Genomic DNA, 24,498 nt, shown 5'->3' with positions numbered 1-24,498 from the left:
AGATGCTGTGTTTCCTAGATGCTGTGTGTCCTAGATGCTGTGTTTCCTAGATGCTGTGTGTCCTAGATGCTGTGTGTCCTAGATGTTGTGTTGTGTTTCCTAGATGCTGTGTGTCCTAGATGCTGTGTTTCCTAGATGTTGTGTGTCCTAGATGCTGTGTGTCCTAGATGTTGTGTGTCCTAGATGCTGTGTTGTGTCTCCTAGATGTTGTGTGTCCTAGATGCTGTGTTGTGTCTCCTAGATGTTGTGTGTCCTAGATGCTGTGTGTCCTAGATGCTGTGTGTCCTAGATGCTGTGTTGTGTTTCCTAGATGCTGTGTGTCCTAGATGCTGTGTGTCCTAGATGCTGTGTGTCCTAGATGCTGTGTTTCCTAGATGCTGTGTTTCCTAGATGCTGTGTTTCCTAGATGCTGTGTTTCCTAGATGCTGTGTGTCCTAGATGCTGTGTTTCCTAGATGCTGTGTGTCCTAGATGTTGTGTGTCCTAGATGCTGTGTTGTGTCTCCTAGATGTTGTGTTTCCTAGATGCTGTGTTTCCTAGATGCTGTGTGTCCTAGATGCTGTGTTGTGTTTCCTAGATGCTGTGTGTCCTAGATGCTGTGTGTGCTAGATGCTGTGTGTCCTAGATGCTGTGTTTCCTAGATGCTGTGTTTCCTAGATGCTGTGTTTCCTAGATGCTGTGTTTCCTAGATGCTGTGTTTCCTAGATGCTGTGTTTCCTAGATGCTGTGTTTCCTAGATGCTGTGTGTCCTAGATGCTGTGTGTCCTAGATGCTGTGTGTCCTAGATGCTGTGTGTCCTAGATGCTGTGTGTCCTAGATGCTGTGTTTCCTAGATGCTGTGCTGTGTTTCCTAGATGCTGTGTTTCCTAGATGTTGTGTGTCCTAGATGCTGTATGTCCTAGATGCTGTGTTTCCTAGATGCTGTGTTGTGTGTCCTAGATGTTGTGTGTCCTAGATGCTGTGTGTCCTAGATGCTGTGTTTCCTAGATGCTGTGCTGTGTTTCCTAGATGTTGTGTGTCCTAGATGCTGTGTTGTGTGTCCTAGATGCTGTGTTGTGTTTCCTAGACGCTGTGTTTCCTAGATGTTGTGTTTCCTAGATGCTGTGTGTCCTAGATGCTGTGTGTCCTAGATGCTGTGTTTCCTAGATGTTGTGTGTCCTAGATGCTGTGTTTCCTAGATGTTGTGTTTCCTAGATGCTGTGTCCTAGATGCTGTGTTTCCTAGATGTTGTGTTTCCTAGATGTTGTGTTTCCTAGATGCTGTGTGTCCTAGATGCTGTGTGTCCTAGATGTTGTGTTTCCTAGATGTTGTGTTTACATTTACATTACATTTAAGTCATTTAGCAGACGCTCTTATCCAGAGCGACTTACAAATTGGTGCATTCACCTTATGACATCCAGTGGAACAGCCACTTTACAATAGTGCATCTAGATCTTTTAAGGGGGGGGGGGGGGGGGGGGGGGGGGGCAGAAGGATTGCTTTATCCTAGGTATTCCTTGAAGAGGTGGGGTTTCAGGTGTCTCCGGAAGGTGGTGATTGACTCCGCTGTCCTGGCGTCGTGAGGGAGTTTGTTCCACCATTGGGGTGCCAGAGCAGCGAACAGTTTTGACTGGGCTGAGCGGGAACTGTACTTCCTCAGTGGTAGGGAGGCGAGCAGGCCAGAGGTGGATGAACGCAGTGCCCTTGTTTGGGTGTAGGGCCTGATCAGAGCCTGAAGGTACTGAGGTGCCGTTCCCCTCACAGCTCCGTAGGCAAGCACCATGGTCTTGTAGCGGATGCGAGCTTCAACTGGAAGCCAGTGGAGAGAGCGGAGGAGCGGGGTGACGTGAGAGAACTTGGGAAGGTTGAACACCAGCCGGGCTGCGGCGTTCTGGATGAGTTGTAGGGGTTTAATGGCACAGGCAGGGAGCCCAGCCAACAGCGAGTTGCAGTAATCCAGACGGGAGATGACAAGTGCCTGGATTAGGACCTGCGCCGCTTCCTGTGTGAGGCAGGGTCGTACTCTGCGGATGTTGTAGAGCATGAACCTACAGGAACGGGCCACCGCCTTGATGTTGGTGGAGAACGACAGGGTGTTGTCCAGGATCACGCCAAGGTTCTTAGCGCTCTGGGAGGAGGACACAATGGAGTTGTCAACCGTGATGGCGAGATCATGGAACGGACAGTCCTTCCCCGGGAGGAAGAGCAGCTCCGTCTTGCCGAGGTTCAGCTTGAGGTGGTGATCCGTCATCCACACTGATATGTCTGCCAGACATGCAGAGATGCGATTCGCCACCTGGTCATCAGAAGGGGGAAAGGAGAAGATTAATTGTGTGTCGTCTGCATAGCAATGATAGGAGAGACCATGTGAGGTTATGACAGAGCCAAGTGACTTGGTGTATAGCGAGAATAGGAGAGGGCCTAGAACAGAGCCCTGGGGGACACCAGTGGTGAGAGCGCGTGGTGAGGAGACAGATTCTCGCCACGCCACCTGGTAGGAGCGACCTGTCAGGTAGGACGCAATCCAAGCGTGGGCCGCGCCGGAGATGCCCAACTCGGAGAGGGTGGAGAGGAGGATCTGATGGTTCACAGTATCGAAGGCAGCCGATAGGTCTAGAAGGATGAGAGCAGAGGAGAGAGAGTTAGCTTTAGCAGTGCGGAGCGCCTCCGTGATACAGAGAAGAGCAGTCTCAGTTGAGTGACTAGTCTTGAAACCTGACTGATTTGGATCAAGAAGGTCATTCTGAGAGAGATAGCAGGAGAGCTGGCCAAGGACGGCACGTTCAAGAGTTTTGGAGAGAAAAGAAAGAAGGGATACTGGTCTGTAGTTGTTGACATCGGAGGGATCGAGTGTAGGTTTTTTCAGAAGGGGTGCAACTCTCGCTCTCTTGAAGACGGAAGGGACGTAGCCAGCGGTCAAGGATGAGTTGATGAGCGAGGTGAGGTAAGGTAGAAGGTCTCCGGAAATGGTCTGGAGGAGAGAGGAGGGGATAGGGTCAAGCGGGCAGGTTGTTGGGCGGCCGGCCGTCACAAGACGCGAGATTTCATCTGGAGAGAGAGGGGAGAAAGAGGTCAAAGCACAGGGTTGGGCAGTGTGAGCAGAACCAGCGGTGTCGTTTGACTTAGCAAACGAGGATCGGATGTCGTCGACCTTCTTTTCAAAATGGTTGACGAAGTCGTCTGCAGAGAGGGAGGAGGGGGGGGGAGGGGGAGGAGGATTCAGGAGGGAGGAGAAGGTGGCAAAGAGCTTCCTAGGGTTAGAGGCAGATGCTTGGAATTTAGAGTGGTAGAAAGTGGCTTTAGCAGCAGAGACAGAAGAGGAAAATGTAGAGAGGAGGGAGTGAAAGGATGCCAGGTCCGCAGGGAGGCGAGTTTTCCTCCATTTCCGCTCGGCTGCCCGGAGCCCTGTTCTGTGAGCTCGCAATGAGTCGTCGAGCCACGGAGCGGGAGGGGAGGACCGAGCCGTGTTTCCTAGATGCTGTGTTTCCTAGATGCTGTGTTTCCTAGATGCTGTGTTTCCTAGATGCTGTGTGTCCTAGATGCTGTGCTGTGTTTCCTAGATGTTGTGTGTCCTAGATGCTGTGCTGTGTTTCCTAGATGCTGTGTTTCCTAGATGCTGTGTTTCCTAGATGCTGTGTGTCCTAGATGTTGTGTTTCCTAGATGCTGTGTTGTGTTTCCTAGATGCTGTGTGTCCTAGATGCTGTGTTTCCTAGATGCTGTGTGTCCTAGATGCTGTGTGTCCTAGATGTTGTGTTTCCTAGATGCTGTGTTTCCTAGATGTTGTGTTTCCTAGATGCTGTGCTGTGTTTCCTAGATGCTGTGTGTCCTAGATGCTGTGTGTCCTAGATGCTGTGTGTCCTAGATGCTGTGTTTCCTAGATGCTGTGTTTCCTAGATGCTGTAGAGACAGACTCTCTCCTCTCACCGTAGTTCAGGGTAAACGTTCTCCATATACCAACGGAATGACTTGCAGTTCAGTTTGCGTCTCAGAGTCAGGCGCTCTGCAATGCTGCCAAAGGCCTTGCCCTGCGCTGAGGGCCTTGCTGAGTAGTAGTACTGCTTATACTCGTCCATCCACACCTCTGCTGCTCGACGCGTGTTCCTGACCACACACACACACACACAAACACACGCACACGCACACGCACACGCACACGCACACACACACACACACACACACACACACACACACACACACAAACACACACACACACACACACACGGTCAGGTAGGATAATAACACAGCGGCATTGTGTATTCCTACAGTACAGAGGAAGGTAGACAGTACAGAGGAAGGTAGACAGTACAGAGTAAGGTAGACAGTACAGAGTAAGGTAGACAGTACAGAGTAAGGTAGACAGTACAGTACAGAGGAAGGTAGACAGTACAGAGGAAGGTAGACAGTACAGAGGAAGGTAGACAGTACAGAGGAAGGTAGACAGTACAGAGGAAGGTAGACAGTACAGAGGAAGGTAGACAGTACAGAGTAAGGTAGACAGTACAGTACAGAGGAAGGTAGACAGTACAGTACAGAGGAAGGTAGACAGTACAGAGGAAGGTAGACAGTACAGAGGAAGGTAGACAGTACAGAGGAAGGTAGACAGTACAGAGGAAGGTAGACAGTACAGAGGAAGGTAGACAGTACAGAGGAAGGTAGACAGTACAGAGGAAGGTAGACAGTATAGAGGAAGGTAGACAGTACAGTACAGAGGAAGGTATGGCTAGTGGCTGGCTCTCTAGTCCAGCCTTTTTCAAACATCTCCTCTGGGTCCTCAAGACGTTTCAAACATCTCCTCTGGGTCCTCAAGACATTTCAATCTCATCTGGGTCCTCAAGACGTTTCAAACATCTCCTCTGGGACTCCCAGCTGTTCTCAAACATCTCCTCTGACGTTTCAAACCTTTTCTCTGGGACACCCAGACATTTTCAGTTCAAATACATGGAACAGCTGGGGGTCCCCGAGGAGAGGTTTGAGAACGGCTCGGGGTCCCAGAGGACAGGTTTGAAAAGGGCTGCTCTGTCTGGACTCTGAAAAGTTCATAACAGAGCGTAGCCCAGCCCACTCACTTGATGTATGTGAGAGCATTGCCCTCTGGAAAGTCGTAGGGGTGGCGTTTCCTGAAGACGTGTCCCACCCTGCTGCAGGGCAGAATCTCCAGGCTCCCGCCACACATCCATACCCTGAAGGACAGCTCTGAGGAGGGAGGGACACAGTATGTACAGCGCAATCGGAATGTTTTCAGACCACTTCCCTTTTGTTATGTTACAGTCTTATTCTAAAATGGATAAAATAAATGTTTTCCTCCTCAATCTACACACGATACCCCATAATGACATCACAATACCTCATAATGACAAAGCCAAAACAGGTCTTTAGAAATGTTTGCAAATGTATATTTTGTTTTTTTTACAGAAATACCTTATTTACATAAGCATTCAGACCCTTTGCTATGAGACTCAAAATTGAGCTCAGGTGCATCCTGTTTCCATTTATCAACCTTGAGATGTTTCTACAACTGGAGTCCACCAAATTCAATTGATTGGACATGATTTGGAAAGGCACACACCTGTCTATATAAGGTCCCACAGTTGACAGTGAATGTCAGAGCTTAAACCAAGTCATGAGGTCAAAGGAATTGTCCGTAGAGCTCCGATACAGGATTGTGTCGAGACACAGGTCTGGGGAAAAGGTACCAAAACATTTCTGCAGCATTGAAGGTCCCCAAGAACACAGTGGTCTCCATCATTCTGAAATGGAAGAAGTTTGGAACCACCAAGACTCTTCCTAGAGCTGGTCACCCGGCCAAACTGAGCAATCAGGGAGAAGGGCCTTTGTCAGGGAGGGCCTTGGTCACTCTGACAGAGCTCCAGAGTTCCTTTGAAGGACAACCATCTCTGCAGCACTCCACCAATCAGGCCTTGATGATAGAGTGGGCAGAAGGAAGCCACTCCTCAGTAAAAGGCACATGACAGCCCGCTTGGAGTTTGCCAAACGGCACCTAAAGACTCTCAGACCATGAGAAACAAGATTCTCTGGCCTGAATGCCAAGCATCACGTCTGGAGGAAACCTGGCACCATCCCTACAGTGACGCATGGTGGTGGCAGCATCATGCGGTGGGAATGTTTTTCAGCAGCAGGTACTGGCAGAGGATGTAGGGAAAGATGAACAGAGCAAAGGACAGCGAGATCCTTGATGAAAACCTGCTCCAGAGTGCTCAGGTTCTCAGACTGGGGTGAAGGTTCACCTTCCAACAGCACAACAACCCTAAGCACGTAGCCAAGACAACGCAGGAGTGACTTCGGGACGAGTCTCTGAATGTCCTTGAGTGGCCCAGCCAGAACCCGGACTTGAACCCAATCGACGATCTCTGGAGAGACCTGAAAATAGCTGTGCAGCGACGCTCCCCATCCAACCTGACAGAGCTTGAGAGGATCTGCAGAGAAGAATGGGAGAAACTTCCCAAATTCAGGTGTGCCAAGCTTGTAGCTTCATACCCAAGAAGACTCGAGTCTGTAATCGCTGCCAAAGGTGCTTCAACAAAGTATTGAGTAAAGGGTCTGAATACTTATGTAAATGTAATATTTCTAAAACCTTTTTTTGCTTGGTCATTATGGGGCATTGTGATGTCATTATGGGGTATTGTGATGTCATTATGGGGTATTGTGATGTCATTATGGGGTATTGTGATGTCATTATGGGGTATTGTGATGTCAAAAAAAATATTTAATCAATTTTAGAATAAGACTGTCATGTAACAAAATGTGGAAAAAGTCAAGGGGTCTGAATACTTTCTGAATGCACTTTATATTCAATATGTGGGAGATTATATACACACACACACACACACACACACACACACACACACACACACACACACACACACACACACACACACACACACACACACACACACACACACACACACACACACACACACACACTGTTTATATTTAATATATGTGTCAACACAGTCTGGTCTGCCGACACACATCCACAATCTGAACGACAGCTCGGAAGAGTGACACCAGGACAGACAGACACAGACAGGATATATTTATAGGCGATTATACAGAGAAAGAGAGAGAGAGAGAGAGACACCATTAACGTCCCTAGCTTCTTGTTCTGATTGATGTGTATCAGATGAAGGCGAAGATGAAGATGAAGGCGGTAACACAGATATAGGCTGTGTTACCGCCTGGTTAAGGGCTGTTTTATAGGCTGTGTTACCGCCTGTAACAGTCCTGACCTGTTTTATGTTGTTTTTATGTGTTTATGGTCAGGGCGTTAGTTTTGGGTGGGCAGTCTATGTTATTTGTTTCTATGTTGGTTTTGGTTTGCCTGGTATGGCTCTTGATTAGAGGCAGGTGGTTTGCGTTTTCCTCTAATCAAGAGTCATATTTAGGTAGGGCATTCTTACTGTTTGTTTGTGGGTGATTGTCTCCTGTGTTAGTATGTATGTTCGTGCCTCACGGGACTGTAGCGTTTGTTTGTTTCGTTTCGTTTCGATGTCGTCTGTTTCCTGTACGTGAGTTTATGTTTAGTTATGTAAGTTTATGTTCAGGTTTCGTCAACGTCGTTTTCTTATTTTGTAAGTTTGTTAAAGTGTTTGTTTTCGTGTTGCCATCATCATCGTTGTTATAAATAAAAAGATGGCTTATTTCCCGCAAGCTGCGTTTTGGTCTGAAGATCCTTCTCTCCTCACCTCATCCGAGGATGAGGAGAGCACCAGCCGTTACAGAATCACCCACCACGCTAAGACCAAGCGGCAAGGGAAAATTAAACGGAGTAAGGGACAGGAGAGAAAGGAGCAATGGACATGGGATGATGTTTTGGACGGAAAGGGTTGCTACACTTGGGAGGAGATCCTGGCTGGGAGGGATCGCCTCCCATGGGAACAGGTGGAGGCACTGAGGAGAGCAGAGGCTACCGGGGAGAGGAACCGGAGCTATGAGGGAACGCGTCTGGCACGGAAGCCGAAAAAGCCCGTAAGTAATTCCCAAAAATTTCTTGGGGGGGGGCTAGGAGGTAGTGGGCCAAGGGCAGGTAGGAGACCTGCGCCCACTTCCCAGGCTTACCGTGGAGAGCGGGAGTACGGGCAGGCGCCGTGTTACGCAGTAGAGCGCACGGTGTCTCCTGTACGAGTGCATAGCCCAGTGCGGGTTATTCCACCTCCCCGCACTGGTAGGGCTAGATTGGGTATTGAGCCAGGTGTCATGAGGCCGGCTCAACGCGTCTGGTCTCCAGTGCGTCTCCTCGGGCCGGCATACATGGCACCTGCCTTACGCATGGTTTCCCCGGTTCGCCTACATAGCCCGGTGCGGGTTATTCCACCTCCCCGCACTGGTCGGGCAACCGGGAGTATTCAACCAGGTAAGGTTGGGCAGGCTCAATGCTCAAGAGTGCCAGTACGTCTCTACGGTCCGGTATTTCCGGCACCACCTCCCCGCCCCAGCCTAGTACCTACAGTGTCTACACTACGCACTAGGCTACCAGTGCGTATCCTGAGCCCTGTTCCTCCTCCACGCACTCTCCCTGTAGTGCGTGTATCTAGCCCGGTGCCTCCAGTTCCGGCACCACGCACTAAGCCACCTGTGCGTCTCCAGAGCCCTGAACACACTGTATCTTCTCCCCCTACTAATCCTGATGTGCTTGTCCTCAGCCCGGTGTCACCAGTGCCGGTACCTCGCATCAGGGATAGAGTAGGCTTTGAGAGTACAGTGTGCCCTGTTCCTGCTCCCCGCACTAGTAGGAAGGTGCTTATCCTTAGCCCGGTGCCTCCAGTTCCGGCACCACGCACCAGGTCTACAGTGCACCGTATCCGGCCAGAGCCATCCGTCTCCCCAGCGCCATCTGAGCCATCTGTCTCCCCAGCGCCATCTGAGCCATCCGTCTCCCCAGCGCCATCTGAGCCATCCGTCTCCCCAGCGCCATCTGAGCCATCCGTCTCCCCAGCGCCATCTGAGTCATCCGTCTGCCAGGAGCCTGCAAAGCCGCCCGTCTGCCATGAGCCTGCAAAGCCGCCCGTCTGCCATGAGCCTACAGAGCCATCCGCCAGACAGGAGCCGCTAGAGCCGTCAGCCAGACAGGAGCCGCTAGAGCCGCCCGCCAGACAGGATCTGCCAGAGCCGCCAACCAGACAGGATCTGCCAGAGCCGCCAACCAGACAGGATCTGCCAGAGCCGCCAACCAGACAGGATCTGCCAGAGCCGCCAGCGAGCCATGAGCAGCCAGAGCCGTCAGAGAGCCATGAGCAGCCAGAGCCGTCAGAGAGCCATGAGCAGCCAGAGCCGTCAGAGAGCCATGAGCAGCCAGAGCCGTCAGAGAGCCATGAGCAGCCAGAGCCGTCAGAGAGCCATGAGCAGCCAGAGCCGTCAGCCTGCCATGAGCGTCGAGAGCCGTCAGCCTGCCATGAGTGTCGAGAGCCGTCAGCCTGCCATGAGCGTAGAGAGCCGTCAGTCTGCCATGAGTGTCGAGAGCCGTCAGCCTGCATGGACCTGCCAGAGCCGTCCAGCCAGGACCTGCCAGAGCCGTCCAAACAGGACCTGCCAGAGTCCTTCAGCCGGGATCTGCCCCTTGTCCCGGTGTTGCCCCTTGTCCCGGTGCTGCCCCTTGTCCCGGTGCTGCCCCTTGTCCCGGTGCTGCCCCTTGTCCCGGTGCTGCCCCTTGTCCCGGTGCTGCCCTTTGTCCCGGTGCTGCCCCTTATTCCGGTGCTGGTCCTTATCCTGGTGCTGCCCCTTGTTCCGGTGCTGCCCCTTGTCCCGGTGCTACCCCTTGTCCCGGTGCTGCCCCTTGTCCCGGTGCTGGCTGTTTATTTAGGGGAAAGTAGTTTTAGGGTGGTCAGTGGAAGGGGTAGACAGAAGAGGGGAGTGACTATGGTGGTGTGGGGACAGCGTCCTGAGCCGGAACCACCACCGTGGTCAACTGCCCACCCGGACCCTCCCCTGGACTTTGTGCTGGTGCGCCCGGCGTTCGCACCTTGAGGGGGGGGGTACTGTAACAGTCCTGACCTGTTTTATGTTGTTTTTATGTGTTTATGGTCAGGGCGTTAGTTTTGGGTGGGCAGTCTATGTTATTTGTTTCTATGTTGGTTTTGGTTTGCCTGGTATGGCTCTTGATTAGAGGCAGGTGGTTTGCGTTTTCCTCTAATCAAGAGTCATATTTAGGTAGGGCATTCTTACTGTTTGTTTGTGGGTGATTGTCTCCTGTGTTAGTATGTATGTTCGTGCCTCACGGGACTGTAGCGTTTGTTTGTTTCGTTTCGTTTCGATGTCGTCTGTTTCCTGTACGTGAGTTTATGTTTAGTTATGTAAGTTTATGTTCAGGTTTCGTCAACGTCGTTTTCTTATTTTGTAAGTTTGTTAAAGTGTTTGTTTTCGTGTTGCCATCATCATCGTTGTTATAAATAAAAAGATGGCTTATTTCCCGCAAGCTGCGTTTTGGTCTGAAGATCCTTCTCTCCTCACCTCATCCGAGGATGAGGAGAGCACCAGCCGTTACACCGCCTGGTTAAGGGCTGTTTTATAGGCTGTGTTACCGCCTGGTTAAGGGCTGTTTTATAGGCTGTGTTACCGCCTGGTTAAGGGCTGTTTTATAGGCTGTGTTACCGCCTGGTTAAGGGCTGTTTTATAGGCTGTGTTACCGCCTGGTTAAGGGCTGTTTTATAGGCTGTGTTACCGCCTGGTTAAGGGCTGTTTTATAGGCTGTGTTACCGCCTGGTTAAGGGCTGTTTTATAGGCTGTGTTACCGCCTGGTTAAGGGCTGTTTTATAGGCTGTGTTACCGCCTGGTTAAGGGCTGTTTTATAGGCTGTGTTACCGCCTGGTTAAGGGCTGTTTTATAGGCTGTGTTACCGCCTGGTTAAGGGCTGTTTTATAGGCTGTGTTACCGCCTGGTTAAGGGCTGTTTTACATGGTTTTACATGTTTTACATGGTTAGGTGCTGTTTTACAGGCTGTGTTACATGCAGATCAGACAACTAGTTCTGTTGGAAGACTCAGTGTGAGATCCTTGTTCAGTTCTAACATGCCTCCAACAGATAAAGGCATTTCAGAATGCAAAGTATAGAATTGACTTTCAAATAAAGGGCATGATGATCTGCCATTTTAATCCTGATGTGGCTAGATTGTGTTACTGTCAGCATAGGTCTGGTCAAATTAAGATCGTTTTGAAGCAAAACCCAGGTCTGCACGCCACACAGCCCATGTGTTGGTATCTCTGAGGTCCTACTTAGGGCTGTGGCGGTTGTGACATTTTGTCAGTCGGGATCCTCCTCTTTTTAACAGAGGCCATCACTCTGTTTTCTCACGCAATTGCATAGCCTATAGAAATGTTGTGTAACATCAGCTCATGGGCTCTCATGAAGTGTTTGATTTAATTTTCGATCACATTTACATTGATGTCAGAGAGATTAGAGGGACAATAGAGTGCTGAGTACCAGGCAGCTAGCAAGTTTGGTAGGCTACTAATGACCATCAGCAGCATCAGAGCTTGGAGATGCCTAATTACCGTGACTAAATGGTCATGTGGTCCTACCTAGTCCTACTGTAACATAGTATATACCTGTCTGTCTGTCTGTCTGTCTGTCTGTCTGTCTGTCTGTCTGTCTGTCTGTCTGTCTGTCTGTCTGTCTGTCTGTCTGTCTGTCTGTCTGTCAGTATCTCACAGTGCTGTCACATCTAAAATTAGATGAAGGTACATCTGGACATGACAATTTTTTTTTTAATCTCTAGAAATCGAATCAGATGGGACAGAGACAATCTCAGTGAATGAAAACAAAGGCAAGCCCGCACACCCCCACTCAGTGACCTCACCAAAGTTCTCTCCTCCCCAGATGTCCATGTGAGTGTCGTATTGCCCCAGGTGGTTGAACCAGCTCTTGTCCATCACAAAGATCCCTCCTGCAATCACTGGAGTTCTACAGCAGACAACACAGAGGACATTCAGACACACACTATGAAACACCAAGTGTTCATAAAGGATAATATCCCCACCCCTTTTCCATCTAATGTTATTCATTACCACCATGTTGGGGAGTTAAAAGCGTTAGCTCAGTAACCAAAAGGTCGAATCCCAGAGCAAGATGGAAAAATCTGCCTTTCTGCCCCTTGAGCAAAGTAGTTAACTCCCAACAGCAACTGCTCGCCGGTCGCTGATGACGTCGATTAACGCACCTCTCTGATTCAGAGGGCAAGGGTTAAATGTGGAAGACACATTTTGGTTGAATGTTCAGAAGAGGTGACTCCGGGATGCTGGCTTTGCAGAGCTCCTCTGTCCAGTGTCTGTGTTCTTTTGCCCATCTTAATCTTTTATTGTTATTGGCCAGTCTGAGATATGGCTTTTTCTTTGCAACTCTGCCTAGAAGGGCCAGCATCCCAGAGTTGCCCCTTCACTGTTGATATTGAGACTGGTGTTTTGAGGGTACTATTTAATGAAGCTGACAGTTGAGGACTTGTGAGGTGTCTGTTTCTCAAACTAGACACTCTAATGTACTTGTCCTCTTGCTCAGTTGTGCACCGGGGCCTCCCACTCCTCTTTATATTCTGGTTAGAACCAGTTTGTGTTCTCTGAAGGGAGTAGTACACAGCGTTGTACGAGATCTTCAGTTTTTTGGCAATGTCTCGTATGGAATAGCCTTCATTTCTCAGAACAAGAATAGACTGATGAGTTTCAGAAGAAAGGTCTTTGTTTCTGGCCATTTTGAGCCTGTAATCGAACCCACAAATGCTGATGCTCCAGATACTCAACTAGTCTAAAGAAGGCCAGTTGTATTGCTTCTTTAATCAGGACGACAGTTTTCAGCTGTGCTAACAGAATTGCAAAAAGGTTTTTCTAATGATCAATTAGCCTTTCAAAATGACAAACTTGGATTAGCTAACACAACGTGCCATTGGAACACTATAACTACTGTAGTTACCTGATAGGCAGAATGGGGACCAACACAATATAACTACTGTAGTTACCTGATAGGCAGAGTGGGGACCAACACAATATAACTACTGTAGTTACCTGATAGGCAGAATGGGGACCAACACAATATAACTACTGTAGTTACCTGATAGGCAGAGTGGGGACCAACACACTATAACTACTGTAGTTACCTGATAGGCAGAGTAGGATCATTCCTGGACATCTTCTGTTCGATGGGAATCTGTTCCCATTTAAAGTGTAAACTCCAGTCAAACCCTGAGAGAAAGAGAGAGAGAAAGAGAGAGAGAGAGAGAGAGAGAGAGAGAGAGAGAGAGAGAGAGAGAGAGAGAAGGAGAGAGAGAGAGAAAACATATGAGATGACTCGTGTTAAAGTGACTGCTGTGAGTGGTTGTGTTTACGAGCACAGTACACACAGGTTAGAGGTTGTGTTCTGAGTACTGACCTCCCCTCAAGTCAGCGGAAGCTGCCAAGTAGGCAAAGTTATCCAGGCTGATAACATCGATGATGGGGCTGACAACCCGGGTATGGTCCTGGGAAGAGGAGAGAGAGACGGGGTCACAGGGTCACAGATAATGACGAAGGTGCATAAAGATGGCGGCCGCCATGTCCTCACCACAAACGCCTCGTTTGCTACGTTTGCCGTATTGTACATTTCTCTCCGTTCCTCTTTTTTAATTTTAAATCAGCATTAGTACAGTCTACATGATCCCAGTTCCAACTCCAAGACGGAGTCCATTTGAGAAAAAAAACTAAAAAGTAGACTGTGCTAATTTACTGGCACATTGAACCATGTGGCACGCCGTAGTTTAACAACTCAAAACAATGACGTCATATCTGAATGTCTTTATGCCCCTTTCCCTTTAGATACAGTTTGACTTTATTTAGGTCGTCATAGAGGGGGAGACGACAGAAGGAGGAGTGGGGATTGAACTCTGACCTCCGGTGGGGAGACGACAGAAGGAGGAGTGGGGATTGAACTCTGACCTCCGGTGGGGAGATGACAGAAGGAGGAGTGGGGCTTGAACTCTGACCTCCGGTGGGGAGACGACAGAAGGAGGAGTGGGGATTGAACTCTGACCTCCGGTGGGGAGATGACAGAAGGAGGAGTGGCGATTGAACTCTGACCTCCGGTGGGGAGACGACAGAAGGAGGAGTGGGGATTGAACTCTGACCTCCGGTGGGGAGACGACAGAAGGAGGAGTGGGGATTGAACGCTGACCTCCGGTGGGGAGACGACAGAAGGAGGAGTGGGGATTGAACTCTGATCTCCGGTGGGGAGACGACAGAAGGAGGAGTGGGGATTGAACTCTGACCTCCGGTGGGGAGACGACAGAAGGAGGAGTGGGGATTGAACTCTGACCTCCGGTGGGGAGATGACAGAAGGAGGAGTGGGGATTGAACTCTGACCTCCGGTGGGGAGACGACAGAAGGAGGAGTGGGGATTGAACTCTGACCTCCGGTGGGGAGATGACAGAAGGAGGAGTGGCGATTGAACTCTGACCTCCGGTGGGGAGACGACAGAAGGAGGAGTGGGGATTGAACTCTGACCTCCGGTGGGGAGACGACAGAAGGAGGAGTGGGGATTGAACGCTGACCTCCGGTGGGGAGACGACAGAAGGAGGAGTGGGGATTGAACTCTGATCTCCGGTGGGGAGACGACAGAAGGAGGAGTGGGGATTGAACTCTGACCTCCGGTGGGGAGACGACAGAAGGAGGAGTGGGGATTGAACTCTGACCTCCGGTGGGGAGACGACAGAAGGAGGAGTGGGGATTGAACTCTGACCTCCGGTGGGGAGACGACAGAAGGAGGAGTGGGGATTGAACCCTGACCTCCGGTGGGGAGATGACAGAAGGAGGAGTGGGGATTGAACCCTGACCTCCGGTGGGGAGATGACAGAAGGAGGAGTGGGGATTGAACCCTGACCTCCGGTGGGGAGATGACAGAAGGAGGAGTGGGGATTGAACCCTGACCTCCGGTGGGGAGATGACAGAAGGAGGAGTGGGGATTGAACCCTGACCTCCGGTGGGGAGACGACAGAAGGAGGAGTGGGGATTGAACCCTGACCTCCGGTGGGGAGATGACAGAAGGAGGAGTGGGGATTGAACCCTGACCTCCGGTGGGGAGACGACAGAAGGAGGAGTGGGGATTGAACCCTGACCTCCGGTGGGGAGATGACAGAAGGAGGAATGGGGATTGAACCCTGACCTCCGGTGGGGAGATGACAGAAGGAGGAGTGGGGATTGAACCCTGACCTCCGGTGGGGAGATGACAGAAGGAGGAGTGGGGATTGAACCCTGACCTCCGGTGGGGAGATGACAGAAGGAGGAGTGGGGATTGAATCCAACGACTGGGTCGCGTCTGTAAAAGATAAGAAAGTATGAATTCTCTTATAAAAACGAAATTATTAAAGAAAATGTTTAATTTCTACCGATTAACATGTGCTTTTAGGATTGTTTCCTTTGGCAACTGTGGTATAAAATGAACTCCGCAAAGGGACTCGTCTCCGCCCTCGTCTCCGCCCTCGTCTCCGCCCTCGTCTCCGCCCTCGTCTCCGCCCTCGTCTCCGCCGTGCCGTCCAGTATTTCCAAGATAATGTACAGAACGGTCTGGCAGTGTTTTCCATGTGGTTACCATGGCTACCGGAGCAGGAAGAGGGCCCTTTTCAGCATCGCCTTCATCGTCTCCAGCGCCACAGTAACATCAGTAGTGTGTGAAAACGGGTTTCTGTGTTTCGCAGTAACAAAGATAGAGGGAGACAAGTGCTTCTGATGACGTCATCTGGTGACACGGATGACATCATCGTGTGTGCGTCATGTGATTTTAACCAACTATGTATTGAAATGTGTTTTAGTGACCTTTGACTGCTAATACTTGGTCTGAAATCACAGGCTACCTCATCAGCCTACCTCATCAGGCTACCTCATCAGGCAACCTCATCAGGCTACCCCATCAGGCTACCTCATCAGGCTACCTCATCAGGCTACCTCATCAGGCTATCTCATCAGGCTACCTTATCAGGCTACCCCTCATCAGGCTACCTCATCAGGCTACCTCATCAGGCTACCCCTCATCAGGCTACCTCATCAGGCTACCCCATCAGGCTACCTCATCAGGCTACCCCTCATCAGGCTACCTCATCAGGCTACCTCATCAGGCTACCTCATCAGGCTACCCCTCATCAGGCTACCTCATCAGGCTACCTCATCAGGCTACACCTCATCAGGCTACCTCATCAGGCTACCTCATCAGGCTACCTCATCAGGCTACCTCATTAGGCTACCCCTCATCAGGCTACCCCTCATCAGGCTACCTCATCAGGCTACCTCATCAGGCTACCCCTCATCAGGCTACCCCATCAGGCTACCTCATCAGGCTACCTCATCAGGCTACCTCATCAGGCTACCTCATCAGGCTACCTCATCAGTAACAGGAACCCCGGAGGACAGAGAAGAGTGCTGCTGATCGTTTGTGAGTGTGTGTGTGTGTGTGTGTGTGTGTGTGTGTGTGTGTGTGTGTGTGTGTGTGTCTGTTTGTGAGTGTGTGTGTATGAGTGTGTGTCTGTTTGTGAGTGTGTGTGTGTCTGTGTCTGTGTGTGTGTGTGTGTGTGTGTGTGTGTGTGTGTGTGTGTGTGTGTGTGTGTGTGTGTGTGTGTGTGTGTGTGTGTGTGTGTGTGTGTGTGTGTGTGTGTGTGTGTGTGTGTGTGTGTGTGTGTGTGTGTGTGTGAGTGTGTGTTTGTGAGTGTGTGTGTGGGTGTGTGTGTGAGTGTGTGTGTGGGTGTGTGAGTGTGTGTGTGTGTGTGTGAGTGTGTGTGTGTGTGTGAGTGTGTGTTTGTTTGTGAGTGTGTGTTTGTTTGTGAGTGTGTGTTTGTGTGTGAGTGTGTGTTTGTGTGTGAGTGTGTGTTTGTGAGTGTGTGTTTGTGAGTCAGTGTGTGTGTGAGTGTGTGTTTGTGAGTCAGTGTGTGTGTGTGAGTCAGTGTGTTTGTGAGTCAGTGTGTGTGTGAGTGTGTGTTTGTGAGTCAGTGTGTTTGTGAGTGTGTGTTTGTGAGTGTGTGTTTGTGAGTCAGTGTGTGTGTGAGTGTGTGTGTGTGTGAGTGTGTGTTTGTGAGTGTGTGTTTGTGAGTCAGTGTGTGTGTGAGTGTGTGTGTGTGTGAGTGTGTGTTTGTGAGTGTGTTTGTGAGTGTGTGTTTGTGAGTCAGTGTGTGTGTATCTTACGATGGATTACAAAGGGAAAGTCAAACAGACTGTTTCCAATTAGAGTCCTGTCTGCTTCCCGTAGGGCTCCCTATTCCCTATATAGTGCACTACTTTAGACCAGGCCCATAGGGCTCCCTATTCCCTATATAGTGCACTACTTTAGACCAGGCCCGTAGGGCACCATTTGGGATGCAGTCCTTGTTCTTTGCATAGAGAGATTGAACCCAGTGTGAACTCTGTGGTGTTGGTTCAGGTAGTTAAGCAGTGGAGAGGAGAGGAGAGGAGAGGAGAGGAAAGGAAAGGGAGGAGAGGAGAGGAGAGGAGAGGAGAGGAGAGGAGAGGAGAGGGGGGGAGAGGAAAGGAGAAGGGATGAGAGGACTGGAGAGAAAAGGAGACGAGAGGATAGGAGAGGAGAGGAGAGGAGAGGAGAGGAGAGGAGAGGAGAGGAGAAGGAGGGGTGGGGAGGAGAGGAGAGGAGAGCATGAAACAGCACTTAGTCAGAGAACATTGTGAAGAGCCACTCTCAACAGCTTGAAACAATATTCATTTTATAGGGTTATTTAATGATCACTCTGATCTCTCAAAGCAAGAGGACACTTCCAAATGGATATCAATAATGTCATAATCTCTCTCTCCTACTCTCTCGCTCTCTCTTTCTCCCCCTCTCCCCCCTCTCTTTCTCTCTCCCTCTCCCTTTCTTCCTCTCTCCCACATCTTTCTCTCTCCCTCTCCCTTTCTCCCTCTTTCTCCCCTCTCTTTCTCCCTATCTTTCTCTCTCCCTCTCCCTCGCTCTTCCCCCCCCTCTGTCTCCCTCGCTCTTTCTCTCTCCCCCCTCTGTCTCCCTCCCCCTCTCTCTACCCCCCCCTCTTCCTATATGCATTTGTCCTTAGTTTCCCTTCCATCATCACGGTGTAATGTCACATTCAGCCCCAGCACAGCTCTGTATTCAGAGGCATAAGCAGGGGAGAAGGGACAGTCACAGTGCTCTGTCGGACTTAAGGTCGTCATCGTGTTTATTTTTCTGAACCCTGTGTCACATTCCTCCAGCCATTCCTCTCTCGGTGATGTGATGCCAGAGATAGAGGCTTGATGTTGTCAACCGAGACTGACTGCAGAGAGGAGGACCGTGGTTATCTCTGGGGCTCTGGAACAAGTCCAGAGGGAAAGAGGATAATGTCATTGAGCCCCAGATATCCCTCTGAGCAGAGAAGTGATGCGAAAGACTGATTGGGAGAATGGTAATAATATCGGTGGTGTAGAATCTGATGGGATGTTCTGGGAGATTACACAGACCCACAAAGAATTAGAAAACAATCCCAATTGTGATAAACTCCCCATATATATTGGGTGAAATATCACAGTGTGCCATCGCAACAGCAAGATGTGTGACCTGTTGCAACAAAAGGGCCTTTTAAACATTTCGTTTCAGTTGAGTTTATTATCCATTTCACTTGCTTTGGCAACGTAAACACATGTTTCCCATGCCAATAAAGCCCCCTTAAAATGAAATTGAGAAGTGTTGGGGTGGGGAGCAGCTGTGTAGGTCAGAACCTAGACACAGTGATACCTTTCTGGGAAGAGAACAGGACAGTGAAGCCTCTCTGGCGTTGGAGAGAGAACAGGACAGTGAAGTGTCTCTGGTAAGAGAACGGGACAGTGAAGTCTCTCTGGGAAGAGAACAGGACAGTGAAGTCTCTCTGGAGAGAGAACAGGACAGTGAAGTCTCTCTGGGAAGAGAACAGGACAGTGAAGTCTCTCTGGAGAGAGAACAGGACAGTGAAGTCTCTCAGGAGAGAGAACAGGACAGTGAAGTCTCTCTGGAGAGAGAACAGGACAGTGAAGTCTCTCTGGAGAGAGAACAGGACAGTGAAGTCTCTCTGGAGAGAGAACAGGACAGTGAAGTCTCTCTGGGAAGAGAACAGGACAGTGAAGTCTCTCTGGGAAGAGAACAGGACAGTGAAGTCTCTCTGGGAAGAGAACAGGACAGTGAAGTCTCTCTGGGAGGAGAACAGGACAGTGAAGTCTCACTGGGGAGAGAACAGGACAGTGAAGTCTCTCTGGAGAGAGAACAGGACAGTGAAGTCTCTCTGGAGAGAGAACAGGACAGTGAAGTCTCTCTGGAGAGAGAACAGGACAGTGAAGTCTCTCTGGGAAGAGAACAGGACAGTGAAGTCTCTCTGGGAAGAGAACAGGACAGTGAAGTCTCTCTGGGAAGAGAACAGGACAGTGAAGTCTCTCTGGGAGGAGAACAGGACAGTGAAGTCTCACTGGGGAGAGAACAGGACAGTGAAGTCTCTCTGGAGAGAGAACAGGACAGTGAAGTCTCTCTGGAGAGAGAACAGGACAGTGAAGTCTCTCTGGAGAGAGAACAGGACAGTGAAGTCTCTCTGGAGAGAGAACAGGACAGTGAAGTCTCTCTGGAGAGAGAACAGGACAGTGAAGTCTCTCTGGAAAGAGAACAGGACAGTGAAGTCTCTCTGGAGAGAGAACAGGACAGTGAAGTCTCTCTGGAGAGAAAACAGGACAGTGAAGTCTCTCTGGAGAGAGAACAGGACAGTGAAGTCTCTCTGGGAAGAGAACAGGACAGTGAAGTCTCTCTGGGAAGAGAACAGGACAGTGAAGTCTCTCTGGGAAGAGAACAGGACAGTGAAGTCTCTCTGGGAAGAGAACAGGACAGTGAAGTCTCTCTGGAGAGAGAACAGGACAGTGAAGTCTCTCTGGAAAGAGAACAGGACAGTGAAGTCTCTCAGGGGAGAGAACAGGACAGTGAAGTCTCTCTGGAGAGAGAACAGGACAGTGAAGTCTCTCTGGAGAGAGAACAGGACAGTGAAGTCTCTCTGGAGAGAGAACAGGACAGTGAAGTCTCTCTGGAGAGAGAACAGGACAGTGAAGTCTCTCTGGAAAGAGAACAGGACAGTGAAGTCTCTCAGGGGAGAGAACAGGACAGTGAAGTCTCTCAGGAGAGAGAACAGGACAGTGAAGTCTCTCTGGAGAGAGAACAGGACAGTGAAGTCTCTCTGGAGAGAGAACAGGACAGTGAAGTCTCTCTGGAGAGAGAACAGGACAGTGAAGTCTCTCTGGAGAGAGAACAGGACAGTGAAGTCTCTCTGGAAAGAGAACAGGACAGTGAAGTCTCTCTGGAAAGAGAACAGGACAGTGAAGTCTCTCTGGGAAGAGAACAGGACAGTGAAGTCTCTCTGGAGAGAGAACAGGACAGTGAAGTCTCTCTGGAGAGAGAACAGGACAGTGAAGTCTCTCTGGGAAGAGAACAGGACAGTGAAGTCTCTCTGGGAAGAGAACAGGACAGTGAAGTCTCTCTGGGAAGAGAACAGGACAGTGAAGTCTCTCTGGGAAGAGAACAGGACAGTGAAGTCTCTCTGGAGAGAGAACAGGACAGTGAAGTCTCTCTGGAGAGAGAACAGGACAGTGAAGCCTCTCTGGCGTTGGAGAGAGAACAGGACAGTGAAGCCTCTCTGGCGTTGGAGAGAGAACAGGACAGTGAAGTCTCTCTGGAGAGAGAACAGGACAGTGAAGTCTCTCTGGGAAGAGAACAGGACAGTGAAGTCTCTCTGGGAAGAGAACAGGACAGTGAAGTCTCTCTGGGAGGAGAACAGGACAGTGAAGTCTCACTGGGGAGAGAACAGGACAGTGAAGTCTCTCTGGAGAGAGAACAGGACAGTGAAGTCTCTCTGGAGAGAGAACAGGACAGTGAAGTCTCTCTGGAGAGAGAACAGGACAGTGAAGTCTCTCTGGGAAGAGAACAGGACAGTGAAGTCTCTCTGGGAAGAGAACAGGACAGTGAAGTCTCTCTGGGAAGAGAACAGGACAGTGAAGTCTCTCTGGGAGGAGAACAGGACAGTGAAGTCTCACTGGGGAGAGAACAGGACAGTGAAGTCTCTCTGGAGAGAGAACAGGACAGTGAAGTCTCTCTGGAGAGAGAACAGGACAGTGAAGTCTCTCTGGAGAGAGAACAGGACAGTGAAGTCTCTCTGGAGAGAGAACAGGACAGTGAAGTCTCTCTGGAGAGAGAACAGGACAGTGAAGTCTCTCTGGAAAGAGAACAGGACAGTGAAGTCTCTCTGGAGAGAGAACAGGACAGTGAAGTCTCTCTGGAGAGAAAACAGGACAGTGAAGTCTCTCTGGAGAGAGAACAGGACAGTGAAGTCTCTCTGGGAAGAGAACAGGACAGTGAAGTCTCTCTGGGAAGAGAACAGGACAGTGAAGTCTCTCTGGGAAGAGAACAGGACAGTGAAGTCTCTCTGGGAAGAGAACAGGACAGTGAAGTCTCTCTGGAGAGAGAACAGGACAGTGAAGTCTCTCTGGAAAGAGAACAGGACAGTGAAGTCTCTCAGGGGAGAGAACAGGACAGTGAAGTCTCTCTGGAGAGAGAACAGGACAGTGAAGTCTCTCTGGAGAGAGAACAGGACAGTGAAGTCTCTCTGGAGAGAGAACAGGACAGTGAAGTCTCTCTGGAGAGAGAACAGGACAGTGAAGTCTCTCTGGAAAGAGAACAGGACAGTGAAGTCTCTCAGGGGAGAGAACAGGACAGTGAAGTCTCTCAGGAGAGAGAACAGGACAGTGAAGTCTCTCTGGAGAGAGAACAGGACAGTGAAGTCTCTCTGGAGAGAGAACAGGACAGTGAAGTCTCTCTGGAGAGAGAACAGGACAGTGAAGTCTCTCTGGAGAGAGAACAGGACAGTGAAGTCTCTCTGGAAAGAGAACAGGACAGTGAAGTCTCTCTGGAAAGAGAACAGGACAGTGAAGTCTCTCTGGGAAGAGAACAGGACAGTGAAGTCTCTCTGGAGAGAGAACAGGACAGTGAAGTCTCTCTGGAGAGAGAACAGGACAGTGAAGTCTCTCTGGGAAGAGAACAGGACAGTGAAGTCTCTCTGGGAAGAGAACAGGACAGTGAAGTCTCTCTGGGAAGAGAACAGGACAGTGAAGTCTCTCTGGGAAGAGAACAGGACAGTGAAGTCTCTCTGGAGAGAGAACAGGACAGTGAAGTCTCTCTGGAGAGAGAACAGGACAGTGAAGCCTCTCTGGCGTTGGAGAGAGAACAGGACAGTGAAGCCTCTCTGGCGTTGGAGAGAGAACAGGACAGTGAAGTCTCTCTGGAGAGAGAACAGGACAGTGAAGTCTCTCTGGGAAGAGAACAGGACAGTGAAGCCTCTCTGGCGTTGGAGAGAGAACAGGACAGTGAAGTCTCTCTGGGGAGAGAACAGGACAGTGAAGTCTCTCTGGGGAGAGAACAGGACAGTGAAGTCTCTCTGGAGAGAGAACAGGACAGTGAAGTCTCTCTGGAGAGAGAACAGGACAGTGAAGTCTCTCTGGGAAGAGAACAGGACAGTGAAGTCTCTCTGGAGAGAGAACAGGACAGTGAAGTCTCTCTGGAGAGAGAACAGGACAGTGAAGTCTCTCTGGAAAGAGAACAGGACAGTGAAGTCTCTCTGGAAAGAGAACAGGACAGTGAAGTCTCTCTGGAAAGAGAACAGGACAGTGAAGTCTTTCTGGTAAGAGAACAGGACAATGAAGCCTTTCTGGTAAGAGAACAGGACAGTGAAGCCTTTCTGGAGAGAGAATAGGACAGTGAAGTCTTTCTGGTAAGAGAACAGGACAATGAAGCCTTTCTGGTAAGAGAACAGGACAGTGAAGCCTTTCTGGGAAGAGAACAGGACAATGAAGCCTTTCTGGTAAGAGAACAGGACAGTGAAGTCTCTCTGGGAAGAGAACAGGACAGTGAAGTCTCTCTGGAGAGAGAACAGGACAGTGAAGTCTCTCTGGAAAGAGAACAGGACAGTGAAGTCTCTCAGGGGAGAGAACAGGACAGTGAAGTCTCTCAGGAGAGAGAACAGGACAGTGAAGTCTCTCTGGAGAGAGAACAGGACAGTGAAGTCTCTCTGGAGAGAGAACAGGACAGTGAAGTCTCTCTGGAGAGAGAACAGGACAGTGAAGTCTCTCTGGAGAGAGAACAGGACAGTGAAGTCTCTCTGGAAAGAGAACAGGACAGTGAAGTCTCTCAGGGGAGAGAACAGGACAGTGAAGTCTCTCAGGAGAGAGAACAGGACAGTGAAGTCTCTCTGGAGAGAGAACAGGACAGTGAAGTCTCTCTGGAGAGAGAACAGGACAGTGAAGTCTCTCTGGAGAGAGAACAGGACAGTGAAGTCTCTCTGGAGAGAGAACAGGACAGTGAAGTCTCTCTGGAAAGAGAACAGGACAGTGAAGTCTCTCTGGAAAGAGAACAGGACAGTGAAGTCTCTCTGGGAAGAGAACAGGACAGTGAAGTCTCTCTGGAGAGAGAACAGGACAGTGAAGTCTCTCTGGAGAGAGAACAGGACAGTGAAGTCTCTCTGGGAAGAGAACAGGACAGTGAAGTCTCTCTGGGAAGAGAACAGGACAGTGAAGTCTCTCTGCGAAGAGAACAGGACAGTGAAGTCTCTCTGGGAAGAGAACAGGACAGTGAAGTCTCTCTGGAGAGAGAACAGGACAGTGAAGTCTCTCTGGAGAGAGAACAGGACAGTGAAGCCTCTCTGGCGTTGGAGAGAGAACAGGACAGTGAAGCCTCTCTGGCGTTGGAGAGAGAACAGGACAGTGAAGTCTCTCTGGAGAGAGAACAGGACAGTGAAGTCTCTCTGGGAGAGAACAGGACAGTGAAGCCTCTCTGGCGTTGGAGAGAGAACAGGACAGTGAAGTCTCTCTGGGGAGAGAACAGGACAGTGAAGTCTCTCTGGGGAGAGAACAGGACAGTGAAGTCTCTCTGGAGAGAGAACAGGACAGTGAAGTCTCTCTGGAGAGAGAACAGGACAGTGAAGTCTCTCTGGAAGAGAACAGGACAGTGAAGTCTCTCTGGAGAGAGAACAGGACAGTGAAGTCTCTCTGGAGAGAGAACAGGACAGTGAAGTCTCTCTGGAAAGAGAACAGGACAGTGAAGGCTCTCTGGAAAGAGAACAGGACAGTGAAGTCTCTCTGGAAAGAGAACAGGACAGTGAAGTCTTTCTGGTAAGAGAACAGGACAATGAAGCCTTTCTGGTAAGAGAACAGGACAGTGAAGCCTTTCTGGAGAGAGAATAGGACAGTGAAGTCTTTCTGGTAAGAGAACAGGACAATGAAGCCTTTCTGGTAAGAGAACAGGACAGTGAAGCCTTTCTGGGAAGAGAACAGGACAATGAAGCCTTTCTGGTAAGAGAACAGGACAATGAAGCCTTTCTGGTAAGAGAACAGGCCAGAGAGCCAGCCACAGTGAGGACTCTCTGGAGAGAGAACAGGCCAATGAAGCCTCTCTGGAGAGAGAATAGGACATAGAGCCAGCCACAGCGAGGCCTTTCTGGGGAGAGAACAGGACAGTGAAGTCTTTCTGGTAAGAGAACAGGACAATGAAGCCTTTCTGGTAAGAGAACAGGAC

The 24,498-nt window shown here is 50.0% G+C and overlaps 1 protein-coding gene across 1 annotated transcript in view; it reads right to left on the bottom strand.

Annotated features, from left to right (window-relative positions):
- The window catches only part of LOC129811260 (polypeptide N-acetylgalactosaminyltransferase 16-like), a 100,910-nt gene that overhangs the window by 22,648 nt on the left and 53,764 nt on the right, over positions 1–24,498 (bottom strand). The window contains exons 7-11 of the mRNA XM_055862426.1: positions 13,348–13,435; positions 13,076–13,160; positions 11,789–11,892; positions 5,046–5,172; positions 3,904–4,080 (exon numbers count right to left, since the gene is read on the bottom strand). Coding sequence (XP_055718401.1) covers positions 3,904–4,080; positions 5,046–5,172; positions 11,789–11,892; positions 13,076–13,160; positions 13,348–13,435 — 581 coding nt within the window. The remainder of the gene's footprint in view (positions 1–3,903; positions 4,081–5,045; positions 5,173–11,788; positions 11,893–13,075; positions 13,161–13,347; positions 13,436–24,498) is intronic.

This window comes from Salvelinus fontinalis, chromosome 15 (assembly GCF_029448725.1).
Source record: "Salvelinus fontinalis isolate EN_2023a chromosome 15, ASM2944872v1, whole genome shotgun sequence".
In the NCBI taxonomy this organism is placed as follows: Eukaryota; Metazoa; Chordata; class Actinopteri; order Salmoniformes; family Salmonidae; genus Salvelinus; species Salvelinus fontinalis.
This window is presented reverse-complemented; position numbering and strand designations above follow the sequence as displayed.